The sequence below is a fragment of the Pagrus major genome, chromosome 14 (genome assembly GCF_040436345.1).
Source record: "Pagrus major chromosome 14, Pma_NU_1.0".
In the NCBI taxonomy this organism is placed as follows: Eukaryota; Metazoa; Chordata; class Actinopteri; order Spariformes; family Sparidae; genus Pagrus; species Pagrus major.
This window is the reverse complement of record NC_133228.1, coordinates 24,313,886-24,338,801: the sequence shown is the minus strand read 5'-3', so window position 1 is coordinate 24,338,801 and position 24,916 is coordinate 24,313,886. Positions and strand designations below refer to the sequence as shown.

Genomic DNA, 24,916 nt, shown 5'->3' with positions numbered 1-24,916 from the left:
AAACTTCATTCTGCAGGTTTCTGATATTTAGACCGAGGCAGATTTTCATTTCCAGCCTGCAACTGTTTATTTTGTCAACTTGAAATGGCACATTATCACATTTAACAGCTAAAGCTAGCTATCCAGCTGCAGCAGGCTAACATTAGCTCGGCGGTTTGATTAAAAATGCCATTTCTACCAGACTTTTTAATTGTTCAAGATGACTCATTTTTAAAAACGACAACCTCTAAAAATTAAAATGTGAATCTGATAGCTAGGCTACATTAGCCTATATAATGCTAACCAGCTGAGGCTAAAGCTAACAGATCTCTGGCAAAAAACTAGCAGCATTCACTTCAACACGGTGATATATTGTCTTGTTTTAATCTATAACCACCGACATGGCCACCAAGTGAAGCTGCTGACTCACCTGTTCCTCTCTGTCGGCTCCAACGGCTCCCTCACACTCTGATTGGCTGACCCGGCGGAGTGGGTGGAGCTAGGTGACTGGTGTCAAGTTTATTTTGGAGATTAATCCGATCACCTTCTTTGTCCAACTGAGGAATAGACCAGAGAAACATGCGTCACTGGTGATGTTTGGTGTTGGTGCCGTCTCACACTCTTTACATCGGACAGAATTTGTCTTCGGTTTAGAGACGGAAAAAACAAAATGTCCTCCAGGCGGTCAGTGTGTTGGGGGCAGGGTGGGTACAGGGTGTCAGGGGCAGGGCGGGTACAGGGTGTCAGGGGCAGGTACAGGGTGTTGGGGGCAGGTACAGGGTGTTGGGGGCAGGGCGGGTACAGGGTGTCAGGGGCAGGTACAGGGTGTTGGGGGCAGGGCGGGTACAGGGTGTCAGGGGCAGGTACAGGGTGTTGGGGGCAGGTACAGGGTGTTGGGGGCAGGGCGGGTACAGGGTGTCGGGGGCAGGGCGGGTACAGGGTGTCAGGGGCAGGTACAGGGTGTTGGGGAGGGTACAGGGTGTCGGGGCGGGTACAGGGTGTCGGTGTCAGGGCAATTACAGGGTGTCGGGGTGGGTACAGGGTGTCGGGGAGGGTACAGGGTGTTGGTGTCAGGGCAATTACAGGGTGTTGGTGTCAGGGCAATTACAGGGTGTCGGGGAGGGTACAGGGTGTCGGTGTCAGGGCAATTACAGGGTGTCGGGGTGGGTACAGGGTGTCGGGGCGGGTACAGGGTGTCGGTGTCAGGGCGGGTACAGAGTGTCGGTGTCGGGGCAATTACAGGGTGTCAGGGGCGGGTTCAGGGTGTTGGGGAGGTTACAGGGTGTTGGGGTGGGTACACGGTGTCGGGGAGGTTACAGGGTGTCGGGGCGGGTACAGGGTGTCGGTGTCGGGGCAATTACAAGGTGTTGGGGTGGGTAAAGGGTGTCAGGTGCCGGTACAGGGTTTCGGTGTCAGGGTGTCAGGGGCGGGTACGGGGTGGGTAAAGGGTGTCAGGTGTGGGTACAGGGTGTCAGGCGCGGGTACAGGGTGTCTGGGGTGGGTACAGGTTGTCGGGGGCGGGTACGGGGTGTCTGGGGAGGGTACGGGTTGTCGGGGGCGGGTACGGGGTGTCTGGGGAGGGTACAGAGTGTCGGGGAGGGTACAGGGTGTCGGGGAGGGTACAGGGTGTCGGGGGCGGGTACAGGGTGTCGGGGGAGGGTACAGGTTGTCGGGGGCGGGTACAGGGTTTCAGTGTCAGGGTGTTGGGGCGGGTACGGGGTTCCTCAGCAACGTCCTTTAACCACATAGAGCATGTAAGTTTGACAGGAAGGAGGACAGGTGACCTGGTTCGTCCTGGCATCAGGCTTGCTCAACTGTTATTGGAGCACAGAGAGGAAATGGGCGAGATAACGCTGATGACATCACTATGACATCATCAGAATTATTACAGTACACTACTACTATGACATTATTTTAAGAAGAGGACATACACTCTGGTTTTACAGGCTCATTAATATTAATCATAACGACTGAACTCCATTAACTGAATAAATAACTTCATTTAAATAATTCTGGACTGCTGCATTATGGGTAGAATCCTCCCCAATCGACCACCTGCCCTTGAGCCAGGCAGCAGCTGCTCCTGCACAGCTCCTCCGAGCAGTTAGCCGGTTAGCTTCATGCTAGCTTCTATAATTAGCAGCCGTGTCCTTCCAGCTAATCTCCCCGCTGCCTAATATGGAGCACAGCTGCTCCAATCACATGGCTGCGCCTCGTTACCATGGCGAATTAATTATCTCGTCAATGACAGGAGAGGAAGACAGAGTGTGTGTGTGTGTGTGTGTGTGTGTGTGAGAGCAGGTGTGCAGAGTGACAAACTGTGTCCAGTTTGAATCACAATATCAGATCAGCTAACAAACACGTTAGCAAAGAAGCTAAAGTTAAGATCAACAGGCTGATGAACGTCTCCTAAAAGTTGTTTAACTTTGAGCTGACAGTCAATTAAATGATTCACTGATCAATAACAAACAAAAACAAACAAACACAAACAAACAAAATCATGTTTACATAAGAATTTAAATTAAAATGTCTTAAAACAACTACATCTATGTTGTTGTAACAAGCTTATGTTGTTAGCTACCAAGCTAACATAGTGTAGTTATTTTATCACAAGCTAAATGTAAAAAATAATAATTGATAAATAACAAAAAAAACAACAACACACTAATTCTTAAAGGGTGTTTTTCTCTCTGCCTTCCCAGGTAGAAATCCATCCAACCACATCACACACACACACACACACACACACACACACACACACACACACACACACACACACACACACACACACACACACACACACACACACACACAGAGAGAGGGTTTCCTGGATTAGATCGAGGTTACCATGGCAACACAGGCTCACAGGTGCTAATTGAATGCAGCGTTGTCAAAGAGGAGGAAGTGACATCACAGCCCTGTGACGAGGAGCCAGGAAACAGCGAGGCGTGTTGTCGTGACAACAGCCAGTAACGGCAGGGCTATTTAAAGCAGCGATGAAGAGGAGCAACAGACGGACTGAGATCTGAGGTTAACGATGCCGTGGGCTCAATTAATTAACTATATTAATTATATTAACTATCAAAGAAGCTTCAGATTAATTTTCTGTTGATCAACGAAGCAATTAATTATTAATTAACTGTTTCAGCTCAAAGTTAAACAACTTTAACAAAACGTTCACCAAACTGTTGATCTGCCAAGAAACACATTTCAGCAGAACTAATATTATCAGTTGATCTGATTATGTTAGCATTATGTTAGCTTGGTAGCTTATAATTATTGAGCAAGCTCGTGTGTGATCAAATGTTTTCTACTGACTTAGTGAAAGAACGATACACAAACACGAACAATAAAACTTTTTTATTAATAATAATAATAATATTTTTCCACCACAATAAAATTTAACAAAGGCTCACTAGAAAAAGTGTCGACTTCTGTGTTCTGTACAGTAGATACAGTACGTTGTAAAACTGGCCGCGTGGCACAGCAGCATTCAACCCCCCAAAATGTGATACTCAAAAACATTTTCCACATTATTTACAGATAAAATCCACAAAAAAAACCCAGCTGGCAAACGTCACAGAAATACAGCGCAGCTTCACGCTAACAGCGGCTAACCTCTGGCTGCACAGACACCCCATAGAAGCTATACGGTTTACGAGCTAGTAGGCTAACTGGCTAGCATGGTAACAAGGCTAGTTAGGCTACAGCTGCTTTCACACATGATCAGAAAAACATGCCTTGTTTTTTTCTGAATGCTACCAAGAGGTCAGTGAAACCAGACGTCATGAGACAACATCGCGTCTTCGTCCCTCTGCGTCGTCTGACAGGCAGCTGCTGCTTTCCGTCTGGTTTCACCTCTTTTCACTTACTGTTTGCTTTCTGTCCTACTTTCTACCCACCTACCTGTCTGTCTGTTTGAGCGGCTAGCTCTCTGCTAGCTTTGTAAAGGAATGCACTTTGGTAGATTCAACCAAATGCCCTGGGTGTTAGTCACAACAATGACAACAGTAATAATCATAATAATGATAACTGAGCAGTCTGAGGTACCAACATGAAAAAACAACGTGTTAAAAACCACATTATGCTAACGCTATCAGTTCGCATGAGCACCTCCGTGAGGCGCTCAACGCCACTGTAGCAAGCAGGTACAAACGTGCTAGGTGCTACTAGCAGTCAGTTAGCAGTAGGCTAGTGTTAGCTTCACTGTAGAGAAAACATCAGTGCAGCAGCTAGCGGCTGGACGCTAGCGGTCGATCGGCTAGTGTTAGCTTAGCCCTGTCGTCAGCAGTCTGTCCTGAGGCGACAAGTGGCGACAGTTGGCTGATATGTGTCTGTACATTGTGCAGCCATGTTGTAAAACCCCCCCACGCCCCAACACACACTCAAACACGTGTAGATGTGAGCGGACATCAGTTTAAAGCTACAATCTGTGGTTGGTGCGTTGGTCTGCGCCGCTGGCTCTGTAAACACTACGGAAGCCCACTTCTGCCAGGAAACTAAACGGAGGATTAAAACAATAAAATCCATTGCAACATTGAACTTGTTGCACAAACCAGCCATAATAATGTCACTGTAGCTAGCTAGCTAGCTAGTAACGGAGACATTAGCAGACTAGTAACGACTGTTTTATGCTGGAGTTTGACTTTAAGTCAATAAATCTGAAGTTTTGAATAGAAATGATGAGACGGTCGACTTTTTAAGTCAAAATTCAGTCAGGATGAAATCACTCAGTCAAATATTCTGACGTCTTATTTTGACTTAATAAATCAATTTTCTTTTCACAGCGTTAATGAACTTCAATAAAACATAAACAAAATATAACGGTGAGATATCGATCGATAGTTCAGTTCAAATCGATTGCGATATTCTACTTTGACGTAGTAACGACAGTTTATTTTCCCGGCAGGACTCGGCTTCCTTAAACACTCCTATTCAGCAGCTGATATTCAAGTTGCGTTCAAGACAACTAGGATATTCAAGTATCCTCCTGCTAAAAGGTGCCACAGGGAGCCAAAATGGCCTCTAGTTCACAGACAAAGTGTTGGCACAGTCCGGACCAACCTCCAGACAAACACGACTTTTCTCTTTTTCTATTGCCTGAAATGTTTTTTGTTTTGTGGCTCGTATTCAAATTCATGTTTTTTTTAACAGAACTAGTTCATTTATTAAACACGCGATTATTTAGGATGCTAACGTGGAGCTACGTCTGAGCCTCGACCTTCACACTGCGTCAGGGTCACACTGCTCTCAGGGGTCAGAGGTCGAAGGGTTCACACGGGGTCTTTGGGCTTTGCTGAAACGAACCAGGAGCCAATCAGATCGCAGACTTTGGCCGCTTAAACTCACCCGAGTCTCTGTGACATCATCGTGAGTCGCACCAAAAACTGATACCGACTGAATTTTCTGAAGAGTTTGATAAATATATCGGAGACTGTTGCCATGACATCACAACTGTGAGTGTGTGTGTGAGTGTGTGTGTGTGTGTTGGGTGGGCGTGGCATGGCGTTGAGATACTGAAGGCACAAAGTTACGACTCTCAGCACTCGTCTCACTAAAAAAATTTAAAAAATTAAAAAACACAATCAACCAACCAACCAATCAAATCTTTAAAAAACAAACAAAAAAACATCAGAGAGGAGCCCCCACCCCCCCTCCTCCTCCTCCTCCTCCAGTTACTTCCTGTTTCCTGTCCGGGTCCAGGAGGAGGGGGCGGAGCTTCCCCTGAGATGGGCGGAGCAGGTAGTGTCTGTGTTTTACATCATCAGTTCCTTCTGTGCGTCACGTCGCTGTCGTCCACCTCCACGTGCTACGTTACATCGCGGTTGCCAGGCCGATGGTGCACACGGCGACGACCTCCTCCTCCTCCTCCTCCTCTTCTTCATCATCCTCTTCATCCTCCTCACAAAATGCTGAGCGTGTTCGGATACAGTTGTTGTGTTTATAGATATATGTGTGTGTGTGTGTTTGAGTTTGTGTGTGTTTGAGTTTGTGTGAGGGAACAAGCTTTAAGAAAACCTCTCGTAACGTCGACACTGCACACACACACTGCTACATACAACACACACACACACACTGCTACATACAACACACACGCACACACACACTCACACATAGACACACACACACACACACACACACTGCTACATACAACACACACGCACACACTGCTACATACAACACACACGCACACACACACTCACACATAGACACACACACACACACACATTCAAGTATACGGCATGAACTGCACATCATAGTAAATATGTAGATTTGATTAATAAATAGTAATTAAAATTGTAGTAAATAAATAAGAAGCCTCTCCCCCCCCCCCTCCCCCGCCCCCCCATCACATTGATAGTTAGTTTGATCTGTTGTGTTTCATGTTTTCGTCACTTTCAGCTGAGTCGTGTTCAGTTTCGTGTCCCTGTGACGCTGCTTCAGAATAAAAGCTTTAACATTTAAAATTAACGGGGTGCTTTTATTGTGAAGAAGCTACAGGAAATGCAACGTGTCTGTAACTGAATCAGCGGAGCCGCTTCGTTAGAGGCGATGATGTCGAGACGAGAGCGTCGAGAGCTCCACTAGCTGCTGTTGGAAAGTACGTTACGATAGCTGGCTTGCTAACGTTGCTGATGCTCGATGTTTGGCTGTTAAGTCTTTTTTTAATTTTTATTTATTTAGCCCAAAATGACAAATCGCAGCTAACGACAGCCTCTGTCCTCGGACCCTTTACCGAAGGTGATCATCTCTCTGCTAACAAGCTGTTGACTCGCTCGTTCATCAGGCGAGTTGAGCGTCGAGTCCAGCGGCTCGTGTTGTTCTGACGTCTGTGAAATGTGAAAACTTCAGCGTGAGCTTCATTCTTCACACTCTGATGTTACCGAGTCTCTCTGATATTATGATGTTCAGTTTTAGTGGACATGAATCTGTGACGCTGAAAGAAACGTGCTAACATCACGTTAGCTTCAGAGCTTCTGAACCTCTTGTTTCTTCCTCATCTTGACTCTTTCTCCACGTCTTCATGATATGTTCAGTTCATACAGAAATGTAAATCTCTCACTGTTCCACCAACCAGCAGATAAATCTCTAAAACCAGCCGACCTCTTCAGACACTTTGAACCTAAATCATGACTGACAGCTCACACTTCTCTGCGCTGGTCTGAATGTGACGAAGCGTCAGGTTTTCACTGCAGCTGAGCTCAAGTTACATAAAACGTCTTCATGGTTCAGACTCGGCGGCTCCTGACAGACAGACAGATCTGTTTTCTACAAACTGCCTCCATCTAAACAAACACGTGTCTTCTGTCACATCACACGAGAAATTCTGGCCTCGTGTGATTTCTGTGCGTCTGAAAGTCTTTTTCCTGAAGCCGCTACAAATCATTAATTTTTTCTTTTCTTCTTGATCAACATGAATCCAACAAAGTATTTAAAATGACTCTTTAAAATATTCTTAAATTTCTTCTGAATGATCAGAAGTTTTAGCTTCAGGTGAAGTTAAAACAGTGTTTTTACATTTAAGATCAATTATAACATCTGAATTAAGCTAATTAGATCCTCGCGTGTCGTTTCATGTCGCACTGCCGCCACGTTTTCTTTTTTCTACTTTCAAACAGGAAAGACTTTGGTTTCTAACACGAACAGCCCTTTGACTTCAACATGATCTATAGTTCATCCACAAAACTGCCTTTACTCCACCTTCTTCTCCATCTTCTCAGCTCCTTCAGCCATTTTGTGTCGTCAATAATCACATTTGGTTAATTAAATAGGAAACAAAATGTCAAGTCAACACAGACGTACTTCTTTTCTGGTCTCTGAGAACTTCAAACACATTAAAAATCTAAATCTGTGCTTCGTAAGGCTGGGCAGTGGAGAGCTAACAGGCTATGGCTAAAAGAAGGCTAAGGCTAGCCACCAGACTGCCAAAAAAGGCAAACAGCAGGCCAGCTATAGCTAGCTGACTGATTTAAAGTTTGCTAGGCTAACTGCTAGCCAGTGAAAAGGTAAATAAGTGACAGCTAAACACAAACAAATAGCTGTCTAACTAACCAGTGGTGATCAGCCAGTTAACAGTTAGCCAGCTGACAGGCACAAAGCTAGCATGCTAACACAGGCTAGCTACATACTGCTAACTATGAAGTTAGCCAGCTAACAGGTAGATGCTTCAGTCCAGGTTGAGTTTGTTTTAATTGTGACGACGAATCTGCGCCGATGTTCCCCAAACTGAGTGATTCAGATGATGACGCAAAGATTAGCGAGCTAATCTGCTAATCCGTGCTGTTTTTTGCAGCTGTTACCTTCATAGTATAAAGATATCTGACTTGTGAATCTATTGCATGAGCCTACAGACGACTGCAGACGTCACCTTGTAAGACTAAAGGTCATAAAAAGTTGTTTTTGGTGTCTAATCGATGACGATCAGCCCAGCGAAACAGATTCTGTGCTAAAAACATAAAAAAGCCTTGTTCCCTCCGTCAGCACCATGTTTCTGTGTGTGTGTGTCTGGAGCTACAGAGCGGTGTGTGTTCTGATTGTCTGAGCAGCCCCACAATCATCTCAAACAAACAGTACGTGGTCACTTCCTGTCTCGCTGCTCACAACATAAAAACAACTATTTCAGACATGACAGAGTCTGAACGCACCGACGTTCACCAGTAAAGTCTCCTTCAGCTTGGCTCTCGGCCCGGCCCGGTCCATTCTGCACATTTTCACACCCCAAACGCTGAGTATTTGTCCTGAACGCACTCCAACGACGCTGTGAAAACCAGCGTGAAAAAAACCAAACGCTCTTACAAACCGGACAGACCAGTTTTATTCAGTTCCTGCTGGCTGCTCACGGCTGCTCGTGAGCGCACATCACGACTCCCACCACAGCGAGCGGGGTGCATTCACTCTCAGCTGACCAGCTTGGGCAGAACCGTCCGTGGCTGGATGTTTCCGTTGGCATCGGTGATCGCTGCCAAGTTAGTCCTGGTTTTGGAGGAGGAGGACGTGGTGGTTGAGGAGGTGGTGGCGAGCTTGGAGATGGAGGTGATGGCGCCGTCGGTGGTGGTGGTGCCACGTTTGGAGGAGGAGGTCTTTTCTCCGGTGGTGGTTCCTGCTGGCGGCTTGGGGAGTCGCCTCCTCAGCCACGGGTGGCGCAGCGCCTGGCTGGGCGTCATCCTGAGAGCCGGGTCCCACTCCAAACACTGTTTGAGGAAGTCCAGGAACAGCGGGTCGTCGCAGCCTTTCAGCGCCGTGCTCCAGTCCTTGCTGCCCGGCGGGCCGCGGGCCTTCCCTCGCCGTGAGCGGCCGCCGTTCAGCACAGTGGTGCCGTCGGGCAGTGTGGTGACGGTGCAGTACCGCGGGTAACCTTTGGACGACACAAAGTTCTTGGCTCTCTTGGAGGCGTCGAGGAGCTTCTGGCTGGGCATGCCCAGGAGTTCGATGATGCAGGAGAGCTGGTCGGCTTCATCTTCGCCCGGTAACAGCGGGTAACCGGTCAGCAGCTCGGCCAGGATGCAGCCCAGAGACCACATGTCGATAGGCATCCCGTACCTGGAGCCTGGAGGAGAGACGAACACTGTTAAAGACTGAATCAAACCATCAACGTGATCTGCTAATAAATACTTCACATTCCAGCTGTTCATTATCCAGAACACGCCGTCAGTTAGCAGGCTGATGGATCGACTGTCTGCCCTCCAGGCAGCGACTGGCTTCAATATGTTTCTATGAAATGTAGCCTGCAGAGATCATCTGCTACACACATTGAGGTGGTGTTCACACCGGACTCGTTTGCAGATGATGTTTTGACACCGGCAGCTTTTCACCGCAAAGATCAGTTCATCTGTGAACAAATCGCTCTGAGCTGCAAAACATTCAGGCAGAGATGAGCAGGAGAGCGAGTACTCGAACCCTGGAGGACTTCGTTTGTGGTCAAAGTAAATGCACCACCAACAGGATTTTATAACAGCAGATCATTTTAGCATGATTTAATGATGCACGTCTTCCTCTGATTTTTGGCCAAAAGCTGTGAAAACTGCTCATAATAATAATAATACGAACAAGGCTCATAATCAGTTATTACTTTGTGACACCAAACAACATAAATAATCACCTCAGAGACATTTAACTGCTGCATGAGAGGCTCAGGAAATGTCCCTGTGTGAAAAGGAACCGGACCAGAACTAAAACGCATAAATGGACCAAAAGAACCAGTCTTCAGGTGAGATAAGTGCCCTTCGTCACCTTTAGCTGTCCGTCAGAGTCACTGTGACTGTATTTGTGATTTGAGAGTTGGCTGCTCCCAGTTTCCTCTCTCATGTCTGTTGTCTTACCTAGGATGACCTCTGGTGCTCGGTAGAACCTGGACTGGATGTAGGTGTAAACTCTCTGATGTTCATAACAGCTGGAACCAAAGTCTATGACCTGGAGACAGATGTTCAGATGGATTAAAGAGCCTTCAGTGGTGCAGACTTGGATGTAAACAGAAAAACAGGGGTTGTGTTTCCGCCTCACCTTGATGCCGCTGCGGCCCTGCTGCTTCAGTAAGATGTTCTCGGGCTTGAGGTCGCAGTGGATGATGCGGTTCTTGTGCAGCGAGTCCAGACACTGCAGGATGGAGTGGGCGAACTTCCTGACCAGCGGGAGGCTGAAGCCCTGGAACTTGTTCTTCTTGATGAGCTCGTACAGGTTCATGCTGAGCAGCTCGAAGGTCATGCAGATGTGGTTTCTGAAGGTGAAGTTCTCCAGCATGTGGATGACGTTCATGCTCGAGTCCTTGTCCTGCTTCCTCAGGTGCTCCAGGATGCGGATCTCCTCCGCCGCCTGCCGGTGGAAGCGCTTCTCGTTGCGGACCATCTTCAGAGCCACGTGGGTCTGAGACTTGTGGTCGAAGGCCTTCACCACCTTCAGGGGGAGAAACAGGATGCTCTGATGAATCTTACATACATGTTAAGATAACCATCAACCTTCATACCACAGTATACTGCAACCCTACCAGATGGTTCTTACTGTGATCAGCTGATTGAAATAAAAACAAATACTATAAAAAGTTGGTGACAAGAAGTCGAAACAGAAAAGATGAGCAGCAGACGTGTCGCGGTCGCGGTCGTACCTGTCCGAAGCTTCCCTTGCCGATGACCTTGAGGACTTCGTAGCGGTACGAGATGTGGTCGTGAGGAACGTGGATGTAGGATCCCTGATCGTCGTCGTAGCCGCCGTTGTTGGCTCCGCCCATGACCCCTGACCTCTTCTTGGCACTTGGACCGACGAAATACACTGAGGAGAAACGAGTACGTGAACATTTATCATTCTCCGCTACAGATTACTGGTTCGTCATCATCAGCATCAATGAAAACGTGTGAGCAGTTCAAAGCGTCTCACCCTCGGGGTAGTTGAACACCTCGTGGTGCTCGAACGACGACATTTTGGCCATGAACTGCTTCATGGCCTGCTCCGGGGTCAACGAGCTGGGCTTTGGCTTGCCGTCCGTCGACTTGTTGGAGGCGGCGCTGCCCTGCCGGCAGTGGTGGGCGGGCTCTGTGGCCGAGGTCTGGCGGTCCGGCAGCGGCAGCCCCGGCCGGGTGGAGCTGAGCGGGGCCAGGCCATTGGGCTGGGAGGTGAGGACCGGGCGCTTGTTGGTGTTCTCCTCGTACAGCTGGGTGACGTGGACCTGCGACTGCGACGATAGCTGGACGGCGTCCGACATGGCGGCTTTAGAGCCTCCCTGAGGGCAACAGAGAGACGGCAGATCAGACACAGCCTGTACGAGACGCTCCTGCTGATTAGTCTTTTAATTACACATCAAACTAACTGATGAGGTGAATAATGTTTGCACTCTTCAAACACTTCCTCATATGTTGCAGTCCATTTCTGCAAGAATCTGCCCAAACCTGTTGTAGGCGGGATTAACCCAGATTTACTTTGTTGTTTTGTGTAAATATGACAGTTAGAAAATTAAAGACTTTGTTATTTCAGGGAAAACAAATGATGTGTTTTTATCACTCTAACTACTGTAAACAATCTGAAATGACTATTTTAAATGAATACATGTCGTAAATGATCTTTAGTGTCTCTTGTTCAGGACTAATTTCCACATACATACAAAGAATCACCAACATGATTCAGATTTAGACAACTAAGATGTCTTGGACAGGATTTTGCAAGGTCGCTATTCAAGTTGTGAATCCTCAACAAATGAGCTATAATTATATCTGTTGATGAGTTTTTCTTTTAAAGCTGCAGATTGTTTCCTTGTCTTCCTCTAAACGTTTTGTCAGCGAGGTTATTACTGTGTGGTGAAAATGTTACATTAAAACTCTGCTGTTGAAAAAAAAACACGAGAGTAATAATGTGCGATGTCGGAAAATCAAACCCCAACAACACAAAGACATCATTTTAAGTTCTTGAACACAACGTGGAGGTTTCTGCTCTCCGCTGTTCAGAGCCCGACAGACGTCGAGGTCACAGTTGGATAATTAACGCCTGAAATTACTAATTTGTTCCCTCAGATGAAGAACTGACACAGTCTCATTGTGACTGATGGACGAACAGAGACACAGCTGTCTCTCTCTCTCATTCTGTCGCTTTGTCTCTCGCTCAGTGAGTCACCTCCTGTCGCCGTGGAGACCAGCACACCTGGGTCCTTTCAGACACAGTAACACACACACACACACACACACACACACACTTCAAAGACCTGCTCTTTACCACAAAATAACAATGTCTGTGTGTGTGTGTGTGCGCGCGTGTGTGTGTGAACTGTTGCATAAAAACAAGGAAGTGAGTCGGGAGAGGAAAAAATCGAAACAATAACACACGTGTGTTTTGTGTTGTCAGGAGTGACGGTGACACATGAGAGCCAAGTGTTTTCATCTGTTGACTCCTCCCTCACCTGGCAACACCTTAAACACACACACACACACACACAGGCGCTGTGTACATAAAATGACTCAGGCTGCGACTGACGCCGATCATCAATCTAACAAATACAAAAAAAAGGCCTCGTTTGTTCTGAAAGATTTAAGATCTTGGGCAATACGTCCTTACAATATGTTCAGGCTTTATCAGAAGACACATTAAACATTTCAATGTTTTTAAATCTCTTCAAAGCACTTTTTAAATGTACAATGAGACACCTGATCAATAATCATCAGTAATGTGGATATAATGACTAAGTGGGTAAAGACAAGTCGAACAGTAAGTTGAGAGAATGACATCATCTGACTGTAACGCAGCCTTTAAAAACAGATGTTGGACATCATGACACGAGTGTTGTCGTCCCCTCGGACCACGTAGAGTCTCATATTACGATATAACATCCATATATCGCTCGGTTCAATCCTCCGAAACCAGAATCCTGAACACAACCACTTCAGCTGTGGCTCCTGCTGTTAGAACGACTGATATTCCTCTAAATATATTGATTATCAGTGGTTATAAAATCTGCTCCGGCCAATAAAAGAAGAGCCACGCTCATTAAATATGTGGCCCGGCTGAGTGATACAGAGCTAAGAAGTTAATACCATTCTTCATAAGAGCCTCCATTATCATATCTCACAGGAAGCACTGCTAATGCTAATAGTCAAGGACATCACTCTGAAGGTAATGGAGTAAATAAATGCTGCATCAGCTCCTTCATATCATTAGTCCTGTGTGTGTGTGTGTGTGTGTGTGTGTGTCCTTCACACCAGCCTATAAACCAATCAGCTGTTTAAAGCATCCTGGAGCTGTGGGCTATTATTAGCCGGGTGGCTACAGCTGACTGTTCCTGAGGACTGCTGCTCAGGCTCGTTGCTTCACAGAGCTAACAGGAAGCTAACGAGCTAACAGCAGCTCGCTATGTCAAAGTACAGCCTTTTACAGCCATCGTGACTCTTACACAGCGCACAGTCATGTTTTATAATGTCAGAGCTTTGCAACTGGGGGAAAAAGACCGGAAATTTATACATATGGAAGAAGTTGTGCCTTTAAACACGTGTTTAACGTTGTCAAAGTTTAGTTTTTTAACCCAAACCACGCTTTCCTAAACCTAACTAGGTATTTATATTCCTCAAACCAAACCTCGACAGAAAACTGGAAACAAACGCAAAGTAATGAGTGAAGTTAAAAGTATAATCAGATGGTTCAGGCAGATTTTGTCGTCATTTCGTGGGCAGAAATTTTTTGTTGTTCCTCGAGCAAATTTAATTATGACGTTCCAGCCACAACACCGACACGAGTCACAAAGCAATGACATCACAACAGCGTGATTGGTCATTAGCACTGAAGGTCCCGGTCCTTCTGTAAACAACACCAACACGGCGACATCAGACTGTGCTGCAGCAGCAGGTTGGTATCAGGCCCAGGCGGCTTTACGTTTTGTGCAACACATCACCAGTTCCTGAACGATCCGTTTTTTCAATACCAATGTTCTGAAATCCGCGGATTACATCACACACGTGGTGAGCCCCGTCTCTGGGTGTAACCACACTTTTATTTCCTTCTCCTGCATGACTCGAGACGGCCAATCACAGCACTGTTAGATCTTGGCACGACAACGAAGGAGACATTTTTCAATACTCGACAGTATCGAGGTAATTCAGTCAGTGCCAGGAAAGTAACAAAGTCTGACACGCAGCCTTATTGGAGACTGCAGCTCCATAGTTATTTAGAAAGATGGTGTTTTGTTACGTTGTACCGAACAAAGTGAACAAACTGTAAACATGTCATTTGATAATTTGGGGTGAATGTGAGGATGTGTGCAGTTTATCATTTTGTCTTTGTACTGCCAACGACTTTTCTACATCAACATTATTGTATGAGAAGAAAAAAAGAGATTTTTGTTTTTATAAAAAGGGCTTTCTGTTCCTGATTAAACTGATTAGAGCAGATTTTATGCACAGAGATATTTCTTCATTCTCATTTTTTAGGATGAACTGATCACCAAAAAATCAAATCCTTAGTTCAGACGTGCAGATGAATCACGCTGCAAAATGATTTTAATTGGCAGCAAGTTTCCTTTGCAGAGTTGAGTTGCCAGAGGTTTGTTGCTTCTTGTCCTCTTGGAAAATGTGACTGTTCTACTTTCCGCTCAGTGCTGCAGACATCAAACCTCAAACATCACTAAGCTTCAACTTTTGTGCCAAAGTTTCACGTGAGCTTCAACTTAAACTTGTCAAGTTTCAGGAATACAAACTAAAATGTGTTCGACCTTCTTCCCCTCAGTCGTGTCAAACTGAAGTCGGAAGAGTTTCTTGATTTTGTCTGATCACATCATCAGTGAACAGACCTACTGACTGACTCGGTCTGCACTTACAGGAAGTTCACATGTAGTGATTAAAGTTTACTACTGTACCCACAGCTGTAAAATCGGATGAACTGGGGTTATAAACACACCAACAACATGCAGTTGATGAGAACAGAGTACAGAGGAAGATGTGAGTGTGTTCGCACCGTCAGCGGGTTGTGGTTGTTGTTGCGAAGCCGCGGCAGCGCGACAGGCGACGTCGTCTGAGAGCCACTGTGACCGGGGGAGTAGACCGGCTCGCCCACTTTGCCTGAAAACACACAGAGAGATACAAAGGTCAACTTTTTATTTTCTTTTGATTCAGATTAGAAGATTGATATCGGTTTCATTTCTAAGTGTCCAGTACAGTCAGAGATAAATCTAGTGTTCAGCCTAGCTTAGCACAAAGACTGTCAGCAGGGGAGAACTGTTGGCCTAGCGCCATCCATCAAAGGTGAACAAAGTCCCGTCTACACGTTGCATCCTGCAGGTGTCCACAGGAGACACCGCGGTGCTAGCAGCAGTTAGCGCCGCAGCTGTTTGTTGACTGCATCTCTACAGTCTTGTCCTCACCGTGGGGTTGCCAGGTTTGAGCTCTCTGATTAACCGCTGATGTTACACTAGAAGCTGACTACATGACAAAGTATCAACCTTTCAGAGTACAAGATGTGTCGATGCCTCCCTTCAACATACCAAATATCATATGACATGACCGGCACAGAAAGAGCTCGTTACATAACACACACATCGGGACCACGCTCGTCAATCGCCTCAAATATTCAGGAGAGAATTCCTCCGACCCCGGTGGGTCATCTGGTCCGATCAGGGTTAGATCAGATATGTTTAGACTGAACACAGATGTATACATAAACAGACCAACACACATAGAGACCGACTGACAGAGACGTGGACTTCATTGCCCTCTTCTATGTAAAGCAGCTTTTGTTAAAGAGCACCAGTCACCGCTCATCATTAACTCAACTTGTGTCATCTTTCTGCTGTAATGCAGGCGACAAGTATTTCATTTACTCTACATGCCACGTGCACTAAAGCACAGATACCTGACCCGATGGTCCTGGCCGGGTTCGGATAAAAGTTTAGAAACGATGTGCTATATAATCTCAGTGAATACTCAAGTTTTTTCTCATACATGGATGTTTTTTTCTGGTAAATTTACCAGTTTGATCTCAGAGAATATTTCTTCTTGGAAATCTATGACTTCAATTTCAGAAGTGATTCCCTTCGTTCCTCAGAATATTACCCACAAGCCCCAGCGCCTTTCTTTCTTAATCATTTATTTATTTATTGCCTACAACGGCGCTCAAGGTGCAAAGTTTTTTTCTATTTCCAGCACACAGTTATGACCGCGAATATCACAGGTTTTTTCTTGTAAATCTCAAACTTCAATCTCTGAAAGTTTTTTCAGCTCCGTCATTAATATATTTATTTATCTTTGTCAACAATGGTCCTTATTCAGCGTCAGAGTAAAAAAACAAACATTAGAAAATCCTCTCAATAAAATGCCGTCCACTTTAACATCACTGCAAACTACAACCTCGACAACGCTGTTGATCCAAACAGAATATAAGTATTGATCGGTTGAACCTGTGTGAGAGCTGCTGTATCAGACCGCATTAGACTTCACAGGTGTACCTGATAAAATGGCCACTGAGTGAACAGATTAATTGAAATGCGGCCTGGAGGGCAGGAAGTCGATTTAAAAAGCGGGTGTGACGTGCGTTGGAGGATGGAGCGGACTGACCCGGGCCACAGTGATCCAGTCTGGTCTGGAGGCTCCTGCAGGTTGACTCAGTCTAAGGAGGATGAAGAGTTTATTATAGCCTGATAATCCTGATACAGGCCTACATCTCTCCCTCTCTCCTCATCTGTCTCTGCAGCTTCACCCACTTCAACATGCGAACAGCTACAACACAGCGGGGTCAGAGGTCAGAGGTCACAGCGGACCTCTATCTTAATATTGAAGAGTATGAAAAGCGATGATAAGGACTGAACTTTGACCGACTTCCCTTCAGTCGGAAGTTTTCTCCATTTTACAACCAAACAAAGTGGCGCAGACATCTGGTTCATCCAGCTGTTACATTCTGCTCAACACTATCTAATTGGACCACTTCTTCTGTCCACACAGACGTCAAGAAGACACACAGAGACACTCTGAGCAGGACGGGCTCTTTCCAACTAGAGCTGCAACTAATGATTGTTCCTCACAGCTGATTAGTCTGTCAATGATTTAATCGACTAGTCGATTAGTTAGTCGATCAGGATGACGTCTTCAACTGTCTTGTTTTGTCCACAACCCAGAGACATTCAGTTTACTGTCACAGACGAGGACAGAAACCAGAATTTCAAGCACAAATTAGTACAAATGTTTGACGTACACTCAAGTGTCATTTATAGATATTAAATCAATCTTGTCAACAGTCCAAAACCCAAAGATATTTAATTTACGATGACATAAAACAGAAAATTAGAACATTTTCATATTTGAGAGGCTGAAACAGCGAATGTTTGAGTGTCTGTACGATTTTGATATTTGACTTTTCAAGTGAAAACATCAAACATCGTCCGGTTCCAGCTTCTCAAATGTGATTTTCTGCTTTTCTTTGTCAGTTCTGACAGCAAACGAAGAGTCTTTGGGTTTTGGACGGTTGGTCGGACAAAAGAAGCAATTTGAAAACATCAATCTGTGAAATTGTGGAAAACATTTTTCAATGGATTGCAAACGCATTTAAAAAACAGATGATTCCAGTCCCCGGATGGTAGATTTTTCACAATTATTTGACATTTTACCGACTAAAAGATAAATCAATTTATTCAGAAAATAATCATCGATAATAAAAATGAATATTTAGTTTCAGCCTTAGTCAAGATCACGAACAATACTTTGTGGAACAGCTGGAAACATCTGTAACAGAGTTTAAAACGGCTTTATTATAAAAGGAATAAACAGAAATCTGGGTTTAAGATAATATTGCTATATTTTTAGGCTATATCACAAAACATGATATATATCTCGATATTTAAAATCTCCTTAAAACACTCGACTGGACGACAAAATCAAACATCACAACATGCAGCCTGTAAATCCAGGAAAAGACAACACTTATGATTTATCACCATATAACGACCTCCAAAATCTACGATGATACACAGTCTTGTGTCACGATAATGATATATATCAATAACTTGTTCTGCTGCAGACCCTCGCAGGCCACCGTCCGTCCAGCTCCCAGCAGCTTCCTGTGTTGGTGCAGCAGCGTGCCGGGTGGAGCAGACAGATGGTCTCTGCCGCTCTCTGCCTCTAATCTGAACGCTCGCTGTAATCCTGCTAATGAGGACGACTCGGATCACATTGGACCGCGGCACAGATCCACGCCGCGCACCGCCGACACGCTCCGAGACCGCTACATGACAAAGATCACTGCAACACGGCTAACAACAGACTCCAGGCTGCATCCAGACCTGCACAGAAAGTGCAGACGCAGCACAAACACGCTGCAGTGAAACAAAGAGCCTCTAATGCATCGTGATCCTGCTAATGACCGAGGCCACGCCAATCAATCAATATGTTCTGATCTGTTATCAATACACAAGCACTTCAATCTCTTCTGTTGTGAGCCGCAATCAGACCACTTTTCTTTCTCTCCTGCCAACTGATTCACTGATCAGGCGATAAGCTGATTGAAAGAAAACAACATTTTTGATAATTGACTTTTCATTTCAGCAATTATTCAATCAAATACCAAATATTTTCTGGTTCCAGCCTCTCAGAGGTATTTACAGTTTTTCTCTGAATATCTTTCTGTTTTGGGATAATAAAAATGTCACCTTGGGGTTCGGCACACACGGCAGACATTTTATAGGCTAAATTATTGATCACTACCAGGAAATGTGTGTGCAGCTTTACTCCAGCTGCTTACAAGCTGCACATGTGCAACATTACAGCAACTAAGACTGAGCAAGAAGACTTTAATCCTTTACAGCTGAAATCAACATCTATGAGATCATTATAATCAATAACAATGATTATTTTCGCAGATTTTTACAGAAAACTTGCCAAACAAATGTGAATATTTGCTGTTAACGGTCATTATAAATGTAATATCTTTGTACATTTCAATACGTCTGCAGCTTTACTCCGGCTGCTTTACTCCGACTGCTTTACTCCGGCTGCTTTACTCCGGCTGCTTTACTCCGGCTGCTTACAAGCTGCACATACGCAACATTAAAGCGACTGAGTGTGAGCATCATGAGTTACATCTTTTACAGCTGATATGATCCACAGAAGCTTGATTTTCAATCATTTAGATCATAAATTTATATTATGTTATTTTTTTAAGCAAAATTACCCAAATATTTTCTGTTACAGCTTCTCAAATGTGAAGATTTGCTGTTTCTGAAAATAAATGTTTGCATTTTTCACTATTTCCAGACTTAATGATAAAGTAAGGAACAGCAGTCAGATTGAAAGCTGCAATGACTCGATCCATTTATTGTTTCAGTCAGTAACATGAAGAGTCTTTGGGTTTTGTGTCAGTTGGACAAAAACAATCTGAAGACATTGTGATGAGCATTTCTTTGGCATTTGATAGACTAAATCATTAATGGACTAGTCATTGAAATAATTGGCAGACTAATCAATAATGAATATGATTATAGGTATTCATTTATTATATATTATGTCAGATATTTCCTCTTTCAACTAATCCCCTTGCCCTGTCTTGCACTTGAATCTGAGCTAAGCTAATCTGCTGAAGAAATCACCAATAGTGTGATACTGAAAAGGACATTAAGAGGTCTGGTCTGTTCAAACACCTGCACACAAGAAACTTCACTTTCTCACACCATCAGTAGTGAAATACAACCAAATACATTAACCAGAGATGTACAGCAATAATCATTTCATGACAATCTCTGAAGGCTTTTTTTCCTCATTTTGCCGTATATGCTGTCTTGTTTTGTCCACAAACCAAAGGTATTCAGTTTTCTGTCACAGAGGAAAGAAAGCAGAAAATATTCACATTTAACGAGCTGGAATCTCAAAACAATTACTCAATTATCAAAATAGTTGCCGTGCATTTAATAGTTGACAACTAACTAATCAGCTCTACAGCACATGACGACACTGTACTCTGCCTGTACAGTACAAACTGATCTATACTGGAGCACACATGCAGTATTCCTCCTTCGCTGCGAGCCTGACAGATGCATGCTAACAGAGTGGAAAAGCAGCATGCTAAATGTGAATTTGACACTGAGCTGGAGATGCCGGAGAGCCGGAGAGCCGGCGAGCACGCTCGGCATGCTGCTCGACAGGACGAGTGGGAAAATGTGCAGCAACGTGACTGCACAGATGCAGCGCTGTGACACTCCGACAGAAACCAACAGAGGTGCAGAGTAAAAAAGAAAAGCCTGACCTGCAAAGCACAGAAAGTGACCTGGATATTAAAGGTGAGGAGATTCTCTGTAACTCTGTTAGCATCTCAACCTGCTGACGTTTTTATTTCTGTCCCTCATGGCGCTGGAGTTTCTAGGAACTACATTAATCAGAATTCAAGGTCGAAAGGCCAGAATGAATTCCTTCTTCAGTCCTCTTCAAATTAAGTTTGTGAAACAGCCTTTTCTCTCATCAGTAACGAGTAGCTGAGCCGATTTCAACACCTTCTAATCGGTTTGATATAAGGACTAAAGACCCAAACAGACCGGTGATACCAAATATCAACACTAGATGTCACACAAGACTCAGCCGCTCTCAGGAGGAACATAATGAGAGCCCATGAATGAGAGCGTAGCAGCATTACAGTCCATCAGGGCAACTGTTACACTCCTCGTTTTAATTTCTCACAACAATGCAACCTGTCTTCTTTTAAATTTCAACATCAAAATAATAAATAAAATAAGACGTCAGCTGAGTGAAACTGGACAAAAGATGACAGTTCAAGTAGTCACGTATGTGAATCATGCAAGCCAATGAGTTTTGCACAACACGATCCTGATAATGTTTCACAACAAAGGCCTTGTTATGAAATACACTGGTTTCTGTCTATCTGAAACAGATACAGGAAATGTTGAGTTTGTGGGCTCCTTGCTAACTAGCCACATGCGTCAGTTCTCACAACCTGATGTTACACCTGACAAATGCTGCTTCAGTCGGTTGGCACAAAATTAAACCAGCTAAATCCTTCACATCAGACTCGACAAACAAAACTGGGTTGTGCAGTATGTGCCCAGCATTAATGTGAGCTAGCGAAGGCAATGTTATTGTTAGCTAGCGCGAGCAACTTTTAAGGGTGCAATATGTAAGAATTGGCCATCTGTCCAATTCATACTCAACAATAGGGGGCAGCATATCACCAGAGTTACCGTAAAACTGCTGCTAACTGTAGCTGCTGTTAGCTCAGTTAGCGGTGCAGCTGTGACCAGGGGGAGTGTTGGCGTTGTTTACACCGCTATGACAGGAGCGTCGGACCACCAGGAGGAGTGAAGAGCGGGACTGAAATCTGGCATTAGCGCCAGTGTAGCGATGACGCATTTTTGTAGCTAACCCTGAAGTTAGCATCGTCCTGGTTCCCACCGTAAAAAATCCTATGAGATATCGGAATTGGATTTTCGATTATTGCCGAAATGAATGTTTGTGTCAAACACAAGTTTATGATACTTACAGGTTTTGTTCATCAAGATAATCTTCACAGATGAACACCACTTTATGACAAGGGAACCAGATGTGCTAAAAACTAAAACTGCAAAATGCTAACTGATATCTGGGTTTTAAGACTCACTGCCACACCAATCTACTGCTAAATGACGACCGTCTCTAACCAACGAGAACATTCTGTATTTACATTTAAAACATGAGAAGTACATAACACAGCCAACATCATGATAGAAACCCCAAACGAACAAAGTAAATGTCTTCAACATTAGCAGTTTCAAGCTAACACAAAGCTCCAGCAGGAATATCAGCTATGTATATTAGCTTTAACAGTCCTGAGGGGCATTAGCATGTGTTTACCAAGCTCATTTATGATACAAAGCGTGTTGTTGTGTCATATTTCTGAGCCCAGAGCTACAAATGATCCATTATAGAGACGTTAAAAGACCCAAGAGACGCCAACTGACCTCTGACTGAACTGAAGACAAGCTTTATTTTCTGTCTGCGAGCTGGAGGCCAGAAATCACCCAGCAACCAACAACACACACACACACACACACACACACACACACACACACACTCACACTAAATAACAGCAAATACCATTTCTAACATGACACACACACAAACCCAAGAAACACAGAGGAGTATCCGACAGTCAGCTCTCAGCCGTGTTGCTGATCTTGCTAACACACCAGGAACCTGCTGCTGCTGCTGTCACCTCTCATCTGCTGTTAGCTAACGCTAGCTAAAAATAAACCTCACAGACAGTGGGGGGAAGACGTCTGGAGCAGCCCCCGGCTTGGTTTGCTCTTCCTCGGCTTGTTTTGTCCCTTCAGACCGCAGCTTGTCCTCGGTCTGTCCTTTCATAAGATTACAGATAATTTAATGAGCAGAGGGAGAGAGACAGACGAGCAGTTTCTATTCCTGGCTGTTAGCTAGCAACAGCTCCCAGCCCTTCCCCTCACTGTTTTCTTCCGTTTCTAACTCGTTACGGTTTCATTTACACTGGATTAAACGGAGCGAAATCACAAGCGGGGGATCGGCGGTGTGTCCCCGCAACACTAGCCGGGCTCAGGCGCCCTGCGAGCGGCTACAAGAGGCTGTGCTCACCCGTCGGGAGGACCGAGGTTCCGGGCTTCTTGGTTAACATGGCGGCCGCTCCTCTCCTCTGGACACAGACGGACAGGACGCCTCCTCTTCCTCCATCTGCAGCTCCTCCTCTTCCTTCTCCCTGCTCCTCCTCCTCTAATCCGTCTGTTCGCTAACTCCTTCAGACAACAGGAGGACTAAAATAACTCTGCTCGGCCTTAAATTCGCTGTTTTTAACCCGCAGATCCTCCTTCTCTTCCTCCGCACGCACACCAGCCGTTCGTATGGAAGCCGAGAGAGGCCAATAAAGAGAGAACGCTGATGACGCCCAATATCCTGTTAAATCATAATTATGAGATTAAAAATAAACAACAGTGATGATTATGAAAACATAAAGTCTGAATTACGGGATACAGTTTGACTTTTGTTCTCATAAATTCTATTTTGTATCTGCTATTGATGACTTTTTATCAAAATATTGACTTTTCATCACAAAATTATTATTTTTTATCTCAAAAATCTGACTTTTTACCCAACAATTATAACTTTAATCATATACCTTCTACTTTTCATCCAATATTGATGACATCTTATCTCATAATTTTGACTTTCTAGCTCATAACTATAACTTTCTTTTTCGTAATTTCTGTTTTTTATCTGATATTGATGACTTAATGACTCACAGTTATGACTTTTTCATTTCATGAGAGTCATCTTCTTATTGTCATTTATTGATTTTCGTCTTTCATTTATTTCTATTGTTGGCATTACTTTTTTGTTTGTTTCCTCTCTCTTTCTTTTTCTGTGATTTTGCCTGTTTTATGGCTGTTATTTATTTATTTTACTTGTAGTTAATAATTTCAATTTCAATTTCCTTTTCATTTAACCGGCAGAAATAAGCTTCTATAGTTTTATCTTTAAAAGGAGTATTTTAAGATTTAACTTGTATATATCTATTTTACATTATCACACAGTTTCTTAAATAAACCTTTACCATTAATAAAAAAATAAATATATAAGTAGCCCATTATAGGTATATAAAGATTTTATTCTAGTCTATGTAGAAGCTTAATAGCTGTAGTAGCGATATCATATTTGATTTAAGTTAGCCTTCATTATATGGCAATATGTTTCATTTTTTTAACTTAATAATTCTGTTTCCACTATATCACTATATGACACATATACTGCACTAATACTTATGTATGTAATACTTAATATAACATATATGTTATATTTATAGTACAGTTCACCCCTGCAGCTAAAGCTCAGCTCGTGTTTTAGGAGTAAGAGTTTTGAAGTTGTATTCATTTGATATATTGTTTTGTTTTATTTTCATTTTGAATGGTTCCTTGTGTGTTTCTGACCCCTGCAGTCTGATTCTTGTGCTGCTCTGAAAGGAGAATTTTCTCCTTGGTACCAAACAGCGGCCTCAGTATTTGACTTTATCGCTGCAACATGCTCCACTATGTTCAGACTAACAGCGTTAATGAACCTGCAGGAAACCAGATCAACAAAACTGATGCCTCACACCACAAAACCAGACTAAGTAACGCTAAATCAAATGATACTCACCACCTTCGTCCCAGAAAACTGTAAATGATGCTCAAGGTGTAGCAGCTCCTCCAGCAGTTTCCACATGGGGACATCATCAGTCTCACGGCGTGTGGTTGTTTATTTGGCTGCCTGGAGACCAACAACTTGTTTACATCAGAGTCAGCTACAGCCTCGCTTCTGGGCAGTGTTTAGCTGACAATAAAGTTTGTTCAGTCGATGTGTGTGTGCGCGTGTGTGTGTGTAGTCTCAGGTTTCATAGCTTTTAGTTAAATTACAGAGAGACTTACGTAAGACACACACACACACACACACACACACACACACACACACACACACACACACACTAGCTGAAGTAACTAAATAAGCAC

The 24,916-nt window shown here is 44.2% G+C and overlaps 1 protein-coding gene across 1 annotated transcript; it reads right to left on the bottom strand.

Annotated features, from left to right (window-relative positions):
- Positions 1-3,324: 3,324 nt before the first annotated feature.
- dyrk2 (dual-specificity tyrosine-(Y)-phosphorylation regulated kinase 2) lies at positions 3,325-23,216 on the bottom strand. The gene is made up of 7 exons (XM_073480629.1): positions 23,013-23,216; positions 15,397-15,500; positions 11,347-11,689; positions 11,078-11,241; positions 10,480-10,869; positions 10,299-10,389; positions 3,325-9,526 (listed from the first exon to the last, which is right to left on the bottom strand). Exons 1-7 carry the CDS (start codon positions 23,050-23,052, stop codon positions 8,877-8,879), a joined length of 1,782 nt encoding a protein of 593 aa, XP_073336730.1. The 5' UTR covers positions 23,053-23,216; the 3' UTR covers positions 3,325-8,876.
- Positions 23,217-24,916: the final 1,700 nt, after the last annotated feature.